Source organism: Cibotium barometz, chromosome 14, assembly GCF_041138505.1.
Source record: "Cibotium barometz isolate CiBa-2024 chromosome 14, ASM4113850v1, whole genome shotgun sequence".
Lineage (NCBI taxonomy): Eukaryota > Viridiplantae > Streptophyta > Polypodiopsida > Cyatheales > Cibotiaceae > Cibotium > Cibotium barometz.
This window is the reverse complement of record NC_141059.1, coordinates 28,707,071-28,720,232: the sequence shown is the minus strand read 5'-3', so window position 1 is coordinate 28,720,232 and position 13,162 is coordinate 28,707,071. Positions and strand designations below refer to the sequence as shown.

At 43.1% G+C, this 13,162-nt stretch overlaps 1 protein-coding gene across 1 annotated transcript; it reads right to left on the bottom strand.

Annotated features, from left to right (window-relative positions):
• Nucleotides 1-12,170: 12,170 nt before the first annotated feature.
• On the bottom strand, nt 12,171-12,652 carry LOC147631899 (uncharacterized). Its single transcript, XM_086807972.1, has 2 exons — nt 12,389-12,652; nt 12,171-12,296 (listed from the first exon to the last, which is right to left on the bottom strand). The coding sequence occupies exons 1-2, from the start codon at nt 12,650-12,652 to the stop codon at nt 12,171-12,173; spliced, it is 390 nt and encodes a 129-aa protein (XP_086664098.1).
• Between the last annotated feature and the right edge of the window lie 510 nt (nt 12,653-13,162).

Here is a 13,162-nt window from a genome sequence, read left to right as displayed (position 1 = left end):
TTTAGCAGTTTTGACGCGTTTATACACGCGAACAGAGAGCAAAAAAAAAAATCCAGAGAGTGCTATTTGGTGCCTGAATACTGTTCCAGCATTCCAGCACCCAATAGCACTCTCTGGTTTAGGGTTTTTGGTGCATTAGACCATCCCATTAGACCATCCACGAAGAACATATGCACGAGGGAGATTAAGACAAGAACGACATGAATGCATACATTGTCATTACACGATTCAAGACAGCCATGAATGTAATACTATCGATCAATCAATTCAATATTACTATCAAAATTTCATACATGTATACAAGGGAGTCCATATCTCGAAGTAGCCCATGGCTTGAGTTTACAAAAAAATATATACAATCACATCCTAAATATGGAATGTGATACTACAAATCTGAGTACTACTCAGACCCAGATGATGACTCGGTGCTCCCCTCATGCTCAGATGAGCTCGCATCGGTCGGAATGTCCGAGGAGTAGTGCTCACGTCCACCCTCTGCAGCGGCGGCCGGTGGATCATCAGCAGCTTGTGCCTGTTCAAGTAAATTATAGTATATAAGTATATATATATATATATATGCAATTCAATAAACCAAAACCATTCGTTACGAATTTTCAAGTACCTGTCGACCGTATGGTCTCATGGCCAACTCAAACTGCGCGTCCGTAATACGTCCCTCGGCTCTGAAGATGGCCCACGTGTCACGTTTGCTATGCCGGCGAGCATACGCAGTATCGTGGGTTGTGGGCTTCCTCCCCGTAACCCGTCGCTGTATCATAATCAACACAATTTGTAAGATTAAAACAATTCATAGAATCAATGAATTAAGTAAACAATCAAATAAAGTGACAGGATACTTACGAACTCTGCCTCCCATGACTCGACGCCGCCAGATCCGAAATGCGAAGATCCAACGGTCTCCATCTGGATCCGTCGTGCCTCCACATGCTGCCTGCTCTTCACGCCACCCTCTGCTCGTTTCTTTGCCTCCTTCCACTCGCGTTTGTGCGCAGTGGCAGGTTTCTCGGCAGGATAGCCACCCGCAGCTACATTTAGCCGGTCATCGTACGCGAGTTTTTTAAGGTGAGATCTTTTATTACTTAAGATCTCCCTTATTCGCGTCCTTCCCCATACATCCGAGAATGTAGCATGTGGGGGATTGGGGTACCGACTGTGTACAGCCTCTATCACCTCCCCAACTAATCGGCTATTTTGATCTTTAAATTTAATAAAACAATTTCTATATGAGTTTGATACTACCCCACGCATGTATTCCATTACCTCCCTCCCCCTCGCATCCATCACTATCCCGCCCCTATCCGTCACATCATAGCAAACCACTCTCTCCATCTCTCTCATCTCCTCCTCTTCCGAACTGTCTCCTCTAACTCTTCTCCCTCTATCTCCTCTCTCACCCCGTGCCCTACTACCTCCCCCACCTCCCCCACCTCCCCCACCAAAGCACCCGCCGCATCCTCCCCCACTCCCACTCTTCCTACTGCTGCGGGTGGAGTCACGACTGGGGGATTGTCTACGTGACGGTGGCTGTGAGCCCTGACGTGACGGTGGCTCTGAGGGAGCACGTGATGGTGGCTGTGAGGGTGTACGTGAGTGTGTCTGGGACGAGGTATGTCTCCTCGGTGGACGTGGAAGAGGAGAAGCTGCATGCCGTCTCGTCGGACTCGGAGGAATAGACGGCACTGGAGTGCCCTGGATACTCGCGATAGGGGTATAGACACCAGGCAGGGAAGGAGGGGGATGGACATACATATACTCTGTAAGCTCAACCGGACCAGGTTGGCGCCCAAAGTGATTCATCATCTCCATCAACCAATTGCTGTACGCAAATGGATCGGATGAAGAACCTGGAATATCCATAAAGAACCTGCAACAAACATCATCATGTACATCATGGGCTGTCTCTTTACTCACACATTGTCATTACACAAGTCAAATGCCTGCAAACCATGAAATCTGAAACGCCGCAGTTTTCTGTCTGCAGAAACGCGTGTATACACCCGTCAAAAAACGCGTGTATATACCCGGCAAAAAACGCGTGTATATGCGCGTGGAAAAACTCTGCAGACAGGTTACACGCGCTCCTACACGCGTTCTTACACGCGACCTGCGAAAAAAATTTCTCGAAAAGACCGACCCCCGACAAAAACAGAATGTCCTTATAAAAGGACCAGCCATTGTCGCCCCTGTCAGGATGCAGCAACCCAATCGTGTGCAAAAAGACAAACCCAAAGAGCAAAGAGCAAAGTAAACAAATCTGACAAAAGAGACAAGGCACAGGACAAAGTGACTCACCTCTGAAAAAGTGAGTCCTCTCTGCTCCTTCTCTGCTCCCTCTTTCTCCCGTGTGTGTGCTCCTTTCTCTGCTCCTTCTTTGCTGTTGGAAGAGGCGAAAACAGGCGCACTGTTGATTTCTAAGTTCAAAATCTATATTTGGGGAAGGCGGGCTATGTTTAGTTTAAATATGCCGCCGCGTTTATGGGTGCGTTTATGTTCGCGTTTATAAACGCAGGTATATTCGCGTCTACATGATTTTAGCTGCGTTTATACACGCGTTTTGCAGAAATTAGCCGCGTGAATACACGCGTTTTTTAGGAATTAGCCGCGTTTATACACGCAAATTTTAGGAGATAGCCGCGTGAATACACGCGTTTTTGTGCTTTCATTAAAAATATATAATGAGTTTGTGTTTTCTGGTTTGTACACAGGATGTCATCAACCTCTTCAAGCAGTTCTGAGGAAGATGAGACAATGCGTCATCGTAATCGCGATGTGTGGTTGGGACAACGGATCAAATGTATGTGTAATCGATGTCAAGGATGCATTGTACGAGCACGTCGAATTACCTTGAATCATATCTCCATGTATGGAGAATGGAATCAAACAGGTTTAGAGGTGAGTAGATGTAAATTGATGGTATTCAAATGACTCATGGTATCCAAATTAAATTAATAGAGTTGTAACATATAATTTGATAAATTGAAGCAGGATGCAGTACCACACCCTAACATGGTACCCTACGCGCGACGAGAGCACGTAAAGCGTCGACGAGATGATGCTGGAGCTTCGGGATCTAATGTCAGAGATGAGTGGGAAAGGGACGACAATAGCCCTGCACCTCACGAAGTTGTGGAAGAGGAGGTGCTTGATGATATGGTGCGGAATCTTTTTAAGGATGATCCCAAAGGTATGGACGACGATGATATGGAACAAGAGCATCTTTATAAAGCTTCATCGACACCGGTGTTTGAAGGGTGCACATTCTCAGTTTTACGTGCTTCCCTTGAACTACTTAATATACAAACAGTTTATGGATGGAGCAATGCAAGTCTTGACGCATTGTTGAAGTAAGCATTCTAACTTATAAATTTGAATTAGTGGTTTAAGGTTTAGGATTTAAGACTAATTATAATTGATGATATTGGATGCAGGCTATTGTCAAATATGCTTCCAAAGGAAAATAGACTGCCCACCTCAAGAGACATAGCGAGGCGCTATGTGACATCTCTTGGAGGACTGGATTATGATAAAATACATGCATGCGTCAATGATTGCATTCTCTTTCGTGGGACGCATAAGGAGGCTCTGACATGTCCCACTTGTGGTGAAGCAAGGTACAGAACAGATATGAAGAGTTTTGATGTACCTCGTAAAGTCTTGCGACACTTTCCTATAATTCCTCGCATCAAACACATGTTCAAGTGCAAATCCATAGCAGAGCTCATGTCATGGCATTCCTCACATCGATCGGATGATGGCATGTGGAGAATTCCCGCAGACACTCCTGCTTGGAAGCATATTGAAGATGAGTGGCCCAGCTTTAAAACAGAGCCCAGAAACTTGAGACTTGGCCTGGGTATGGATGGAGTGAATCCATTTGGTTTCAAAAGCACCGCGTACAGCGTGTGGCCAGTTGTGGTGGTGAATTATAACCTTCCACCATCAATGGCGATCAAGAAGGGACATCTTATGTTATCCCTTCTAATTCCAGGGAAACATAAAGTCAAGCATATGGATGTTTATCTTGAACCACTGATTGATGAGTTGGAGGAACTATGGAGAGGTGTTGCGGTGGTGGACATTAGTAGGCCTCCCTCCTCTCGACACTTCGACTTAAAAGCAGTGTTGATGTGGACAATGCATGACTTTCCAGGATACAACGATTGTTCTGGTAAGAATTCTAATTACCTCCCTACTCTATTACTATTGGCTATATATATTAATTAGACGGTTTGACTTTATTATTCTAACTTTTATTTATATTTTAACAGGTTTGAAAACATCGGGTAAACATGCATGTCCTGTTTGTGGCCCTTCGTTAGTACATGAGTATGCTGATGGTTTGTGTAAGACTATATTCGATAATCATCATCGATTTCTCCCCTCAGATCATCCTAAATATGTTGCTAGTAAGAGTAACATTCCTCCACAAACACTTCGTGCAAAAGATTGGAAGCGTATTTGGGAGTCTACAACTATTCTTCCTCCAGATGGCATGAACAGGTATAGTGATGTTTTTTCAATCTTGTTTTGTGTAGTCTCTAATTGGATTAAAGGTCACATAGAGCAATCCCTTGTGCAGGTACTCCATTTTTTTCCGGCTGCCATATTGGACCCATCTTAAGATCAACCATCTTCTTGATCCCATGCACATCTTCAAGAATGTGGGATCTGGTATTTGGGAACATATTACTGGTAAACGAGACAATGTTAGCGTACGTGAGGACTTGCGGGTCGCAGGACGTATGCGTCAAGCTTGGCCACGAGAGGTGGGTGGGCACGTTCGTCTTCCGCCTGCACCATGGATTATATCAAAGAAAGAGGAGAAGCAGGTAAAGCAGGCCATCACCACTTTGCGTACTCCCACTGGATGCATGAGATCATTGAAGGGAGCCTTTACAACCACTAAGAAAAGAGGCGTTGAGCAACTATATGGGTTGAAGTCCCACGATTGGCACAAGATGCTTCAAGTAAGTGTTTTCCAAGTCTTGTACGTACGTTGAAATTAAATTTTGTAATGCCATAAACCATAAATGTGCTCTTATGTGCGCAGTTCATACTACCTACTAGCATCGACCATTGTGCGAATAAGAGTTTGAAAAAATGTATTTATAAGATGGGCGAGCTTGTGAGGTATGTAAAACCCATGCTCAGATCACCCTTCATTATACCTTGCAAAATGAACGTGCATGAGGTATAACGTACTATTTATTTATTTTTCAGATATGTTAGTTCCAAAGCAATTGATCCAGCCACGTTGGATGATGCGCGTGTTATGGCAGTGGAGGTGGTTTGTTTGGTAGAGGAGACTTTTCCGCGAACCATTCTCACAAGTCAACTACATCTCATTGTGCATTTAGTGGACGAAATTGCTTTATGTGGTACTGTGCATGCACGTTGGATGTTCTTCCTAGAGCGCTTCATGAAGACCTTAAAAGACTTTGTGAGGCAAAGTGCAAGGCCTGAAGGAAGCATGGCCGAGGGTTGGTTGATACAAGAGTCGCTTGTATATATTTCAGAATTTCTTGGTCAGGTGGACAGCTCTTTGCCACGACTATGGAGCAATGAAGAGGACTTGAGGATGACCTCTATTGTGCCTCAAGGAAAAGGACAGAGTAAAGTAATTGACAGAACGTTGATTGATGATCTCAATTTCACTTGTATCCTTAATAGTGATGTGATGAGCAGATGGGTTACAAGATATGAGGATGCAAAGACAAAAAGGCAAGTAGAAAGAGCTCTCTTTCGGAGGCAACATGGCTCTCGGAAGGCGTACCCTAAGCATCTAGCAACACTTCCGAATGATATCCATGTTGATTGGTTGCATGAGGAAATGGAGAGAGCAGAGAGTGACGAGGGGCTGCATATCACGGCGGAAGAATGGGAGTATGCACGAGGATGCATGTCAAAGGTACATAGAACTACTGTTTTGCATTAGTTGTAAGTGATTTTCTTTTAATATTTGTTCACATTGCTTACACAAATATTGTTTCTATTTTGGTCCAGTGCACTATGTTCAATGCTATATGGTGTGAAGGCAAGCATTTTCGAACACAAAGAATTGATGAAAAGAGAAATACACAAGATTGCGGTGTCATTAGTAGCTTTGAGGGAGCTAATGGAAAAATGGATGATTATTGTGGCATAATCCAAGACATATTTAGGCTTGACTTTCGTCGCTTCTTTGTGTATGTTTTGGATGTCAAATGGCAAATGAACGTGGTGGAAAAAGGGCCTGATGCAACGATAAAACGCCATGCAAGTGGATATGTAACTACTGACTCTACAAAGTTCTGGCAAACAAAGAAAGATAGGCTCGTATTGCCACAACAATGTGAGCAGGTATGCATTTTTTTACTAATGTGTTTCATCTACATATATATCTAAGCTCGCGTACCCCTTGACTTTTGATATGCTAATTAATTACTGTACTGTGTGTATTTGAGTAGGTTATCTATCTACCAATGGTGCATGACATCAAATGGTGGTACGTCATCCCTATTGCACCACGTTCCAAAGTGATGTATAATACATTCACTGATATGGAGCATATGGAGGATGTAACAAGCCGCAATGAAGATGACGTCGAACATGCCATTGAAGATGTTGTGATCGATGATCAAGAAATAAGAGATGATCGTGATAATGAGGATGAGCATGCCATTTCTCATGATCATGAGAATGACCCTACCATTGAGGATGATGGTGATGTTGATGAGGATGATCAGGACATCGATACCATTATCAATGGAGTACAGAATATCGATAGTGGAATAAATTTAATCGTAGCCTTACCAATTGATCAAATGGATATTGATGTTGATCGTTTGGCAAGGATGGATCTTATTGAAGATGAGATCGAACCCTAACCAATCCGTCACTGTATGTTCTAAATTGATGACATTTCCATCATCTCATATGCAATATGATTTATTTTTGAATATATTTCATTGTTGTAAATGCATGTAGTGGGATTGTGTAATGATGTATACTGTAATGTACTATGAGATGGTTTAAGGAAAATAGTTTTTAATTTTGTAAAGGAATTCAGTTTTTTTTCAGTTTTTCTCTGCCATGCGTGTATTAATCCGTGTATAGTAGCGTGTATTTATCCGTGTATAATAGCGAGTATTACCCCGTGAATATTATCGTGTATAGATGTGTGTATTACTGCGTGTATATAGACGCGTTTATACACGCGTTGATTAATGCAAACATACACGCGAATTTAAATGCAAAAATACACGCGCCCGATTCTATTCAAATACAGGCGCGACCATACACGCGTTCGTAATTTATCGCGTGTATGAAACGCGTGTATGGCAGCATTGTCTTGTAGTGTTTGTGATTTTTCATTATCTAACATTTGAGTGGATGACTTAGGTGCGGGATTTTGAGCGGTCAGACCTAGTATTGGTTCTTGCGTTGTGACCCATCTGGTTGCCCAATCAATATTGCACTTGGTGGCCATCATCCATTTGCGTCCTAAGTGTATAGTCCCTTCCATGGTACCCGCAGGCATAACCAAAAAACTTTGAATTACGGTCCCCTTGTCATAGGCAACCGGAGTGTGCAGAATTCCTAAGACAAGGGTTTTCTTCTTGTTGATTCCTTGAACTTGGATAGCACTCTTGGATAAAGGTGGTTTTCCAAGTTGACACCACACGCCATATGATAACAAATTGTGTTGAGCTCCTGTATCCAATAATGCCAGTGAATCCTCGTCTGCCTCCTCGAAAAATGCTTGTGTAATCCCCAAGCTGACTTCTCTTGGTGCCTAGCATGCTGTTGACATTCTTTGGCTTCAATTCTTGCTTGCATATTTTTAAGCTCAGCTTGTTCTTTAGCTGCCTTCTTTTGATGGATGGCATGTAACTCCTCTTGGCTCAGGGGATCATAGTACCTTTTGAATTTACTCCCAGGTACCTTGCGGGGTAATTTCACATACTCTATACGGTCCCTTACCAGCATATTTGAGCTTCTCCTTTTCGTTACGCACTCCATACATCAGGACTTTATCCCCAACCTTGATGTCCTTGTCCTTCAGGTGGCGATCAACCATTTTTTCCTTCTATCCTTCTCCAAAAGGGCATTATATACCGTCCAATTGTCTTTCTTCGTTTAGCTGCTCAAGGATATATAGACGCTCTACTAAGGGATTACCATCCCAACCCTGTTGAGTAGCAACACGAAGACTAGGAATGACAAATTTCCACGGCATGACCGCTTCTTGGCCATATACCATTTTTAATGGTGTGCAATTAATAGCCACTTTGTACGCAATACGATAGGCCCATAAAGCTGTTGTAAGCTTTAGATCCCAATCCGTGCGATGAGCTTCAACTGTCTTTGTCAAAACAGAGATTAAGGTCTTGTTGGTACTCTCGGCTTGGCCATTCGCTTACGGATAGTAAGGAGTAGCTCGACCGAGTTACGTGGTTTAATTCATGTATGTGCCACTTGTATGGATCGACTTGGTTGCTGGACATCCAACATGTAGCTAGACTGAGTTACTTGTTGCATATGTGGATGACCTAAAAATAACTCGATCGAGTAACATATGCAAAACCTGGCATGCATGTGCATCTCAAAGCATCAAATCAAAATTTTTAAAACATTCTACGTAACTCGATCGAGTTACTTTAAAATCCACAAATTAAATTTTTAGTTTTTCGTAACTCAATCGAGTTACGATTAAAATCCAAAAAATGCATTTTTAGATATTCATAGTAACTCAATCGAGTAAATGGACAACCAACCAATGAGCAACACGTGTTACTGCTGGAAAAAAACGTTTTAAAAAATCAAATTTCTATGTAACTCGATCGAGTTACATGGATAGCCAATTGACAAATAACACATATACATCCCCCACAAATGAAAAATAATTACAAATATCTCGTGTAACTTGACCAAGTTACATACATACCCAACCGACAATTGACATGTGTAATTATGACAAACAAGGCAAAAATTATTATTTTTAATTCTCATGTAACTCAACCAAGGTATAAAGAGAAAAAATCGAGTATGGACACGTGTCAGGGTGTCTTTTGAAATAAATATTTCAAGTTTCCCCGTAATTCGGTCAAGTTACATGGGTTCCAACATGTGCATGACACGTGTTTTATAATTATCCAATCCATGAGTGACCTTTGTATCTTAGGCTCCAAACCCTAGCCTTAACTCGATCAAGATATAAATCCCAACAAACAATTTCCCCCTCATTCTCTTTGTTCTCCTTTAGAGCTCCCCCTCTTCCTAATCCACATTAGCTATCACTTAATCCCCATTAGAACTTCATGAATATTCTCATTACATATTTTGATTTCTTGAACACTTAGGTTGGTGTTTTCATTAGGGCAGCCTCATTGTCCTCTTTAGCAAAGATTCACATAGGTCCATTGATCGAGGGCCTCATATCCATTGATTGATTGTGATCTATTGGTGGTTTGTGTGTGCGGTTAACACACCATCTACTTTGCACATCGTGCTGACCTTGAGGTGATGGTTTCCTCCTTACGTAGCCTAGGTAGCATCATGTCTACAGACAACTGGCTACAGATGCACCGTACCACTGGGGTCACACATGGCTTGTCCTACAACAACGAGGTGGACAAGCTACCTAGAATTAGGGATTCAGTTTTAGATTTGTTTAGAGATGCTCAGGGAGTCCGTCCTACGGTTTAGAAATCGCTTCTTTTTTCCAAGTTCTAGCACCCAGCCATGGTAGCACATATCTAGCTCGATGATATGTAGCTACTTATTACGAGAGGATGCTAAGGGAGTCCATCCTATGGTTTGGAAATCTCTTCTTATTTCCAAGTGCTCTCACCCATCCATGTTAGGACATATCTGGCTAGCTAATATGTAACTAGCTAATATGTAGTTTCTTATACGGGAGGATGCTGCACCATCACCATATTCCCTTATACTTTGTGAAGTAACTATACGTAGAATTCATATTAGGACATGAGGTGCACTATGCTACTGCTCGGCAATGGGGTGCAGACAGGGGTCACTTAGGTGAGCACAGTAGGCCGCGACCCCCCGAGCCCTTCGCGTTGTTGAGGAAAACCCGTCATTTGTACCACTTTTGATTGTTAAGGCTCTTTGATCAACGTGTGCCTTGCTACCGAGAGCATCTAGCATGTGGTGCAGTTATTTTCACACGTAGCACCTTTATTGACCAAGGTTGGTTTCTATTTTTTATATTTGTTTACTTACATGTACATTAATGTCTTGTGTAGTTTTTTCTATGTAAATCTTATTCATGTTTTCTTTTTCTATGTAGACACCTGCATATTCTACTACTGAGCCAACATCATTAGAAGCAGTCGAGAGACTGACTGTAGATATGGAGCACATGAGGGTAGAGATGGAGTAGACTAGAGTGAGGATGGGGGAGGAGCACCAGAAGCTATAAATAGGTCACGAAGGCAACGCATAGACAAGCATAGGGTGGAACAATTTTCTAAGCAGTCTCGTCAAATTACGTGCAGCTAAATAGTCCGTAGAGTGACACCTACCTTTCCTTACATCCTCGGCCTCCATCGGATATGAACTTGTCACCTCGAGGGGTTGAAAACATACATACCACTCTCCCTAGTGTAGAATCTTCGAGGCAAGTCAACAAGTGTGGGTACCAAAAAGATTACTGCAAGCACAAAGGTACTACCAAGATAATACCAAGCCTTAGATTCCCAAGCAGTGCGGCGACTTCTTTCACCGCTCTTACATCTCCCTCCAGCTAGTGTGAGAGGCTAGGTGTCCACTGTGTAGATTTGACATCAACTTGGCCACCTATTGTGTTTTGGGTATCGGTGACCTTTTTCCAAGACAACAGAGATTGATCCACATACAAAGGCAGCCAATCTCTCACATGACACGAGAGGACTTGCTAGCCATTTCCCATGAGTCTAGCATCGAGACTCTTTGAGAGCAGTTCGACGAGCCAACAAAGTTACAGTGTGAAAGATCTATGTCCCCTCCGCGCAATGAATTCAAAGGCGCTAGCAGTGGAAGTAGCACTTCTTGCATGGGGCAAGGTCCCTCACTCGGGGCCTCGCCCATGGATATTCGGACAAGAGACTAATCCCTCGGTTCTTCCAAAACCGAGCGCGGAAAAACTTTCCTCGCAAGGAAAGCACGGGCGATTCCATGATATTTTTACTCTAACAACGTAGTTAAGAACCTTGACTAACCGAAGTGATCTGACCGAGCCCGTAAGTATCATAGTCAGATCAAGGAAAAGACTTGCACTTGGATCATAGAGACCAATGCTTTTTTCCTCATTGAGAGGCATAGCCCTATTGATTCTTTTCCATAGAATAATTTTTATCTGGGATTTACTTCATTTATCGTACCATAATAGAAATGAGTCTCATTTTAGGAGTCCATCAGTCCAGCCTAACCCCATCCAGTCCCGTGGGTTAGCCAACCGCCAACCACTATAGTGATGGGATCCATTTAAGAATTTGGTTAGGTTTTGTCCTAGGTACCAGGGAAAAGAGTTCCTAGGCCCCCTAGCTGGATATTCATGTAAACTTAAAACTCGTCACACCCACTTACACACCCAATATGAAATTTCCTTTCTCAAAGATTCAGTTGTCTTTAAAACAATGTTTTAATGAAACTATAGTATCATTAATCATAATCTTCCAAAATATCCGGTTGAATCCTAATTTCTAATTTTTCCTTCATCGGTCACTACTACATGTTAGCCTAATACCGGGGCTTGTACCGGCGCTATTTAACGGGGTGTAAAAAAGCCACGTCATCGGTATAAGCGCCGGTATATGCGCCGGAACCACAGCGTCGGTATAACTGTCGGGTAATACACCCGGCACCTATACCGACGTTAATACCGACGAAAATACCAATGAATATAGCGACGTCGGTACCGGGGCATATACCGACGCTGTAGCAGAAATTTTTTTTTGGGCAGAATAGTGCTGCCTGGCTGTTGCCTAGCTGCCTGCAATGAGCAGGATCAACAACAGCAACAGACAGCACCATTCTGTCTACAATAGAGCACAAAAACAACCGTGCTCGTTTGCATATTCTCCTGATCGACAAACAAGAAATTAAATTAAACATTAATACTCAAGAATGTTTTGATCATATTTCATTAGTTTGAAGGTCATCTTACATCATGGTAATGCCTCCCAATTGATGGTCTCTCCTTCTTCTTCAAGCATCTCAAACAAGGCCACAAGGCCATGTTTGTGAGCGTACTTCTCCTCTCGCCTACTTGGTGGGCGATTCATGGCCAACTCCTGCACACACGATTAACAATTATAACTTTTAGAAATCAACATTTAGTCCACAAACATACATTTAAATAAATAAAATTACTACAAACACTTACGAATTCATGGCGCATGGTTTCGTAACCACCACTCCCGAGATGAGAAGCCCCTATTGTTTGGAGTCTTGCCCTTGCCGCCTCTCTTTGTTGTTGAAACCTGTCTGGTGTCTCGGTGAGCTCCTGAGCAATGGCTGCCCACTCCCTGTCATCTAGCCAAACAGGTTTCTCCTTCCCCTCTCTAAATGCGTCCCTCGCCTCTGACCTACGATGCCCCATCAAAATGCGAGCTGTATACTGTATCCACTCATTAGAGACGACATTCATAGGGTCAAATGGCTGGAACTCTTGCTTTATCTTTGTGTTTATATAATTTTTCTTCCCCTTGTCTTGCTGATCCCATTTAGTCATGACAGAGTCATGAAACTGTATAGTGCACAATTGTCGAATGCGTGTCTTCATTGCTTTCCCTGCACTATCCATTATTGGTGCCCCATCCCTAATTGTGTAAATCTTGCTGTTGTCATGGTCATGTGCACCCCAGGGAGTGGAAGGTGACCCTATGGGTGTGCTATCAACAGATGAGAGCGAAGGACGACGCTCACGTGGTGGTGGTGTCACAGCATCTGTGGCACTACCACCACAACAACCTCCCCCTGAAGACCTACTACGTGAGCGCCGTCTATGTGAAGAGGTGGTAGATCGAGCTGTAAGAGGAGTGGAAGGCTGTGTGGTATGAGGTGTGGGAGCTGCTGTCGTACCCACGGGTGTGGGAACTGGCGTCGGGAAGCCACATGGTGAGGCAGATGTCCCTGCTCCAGAACCCCAATAACTCTG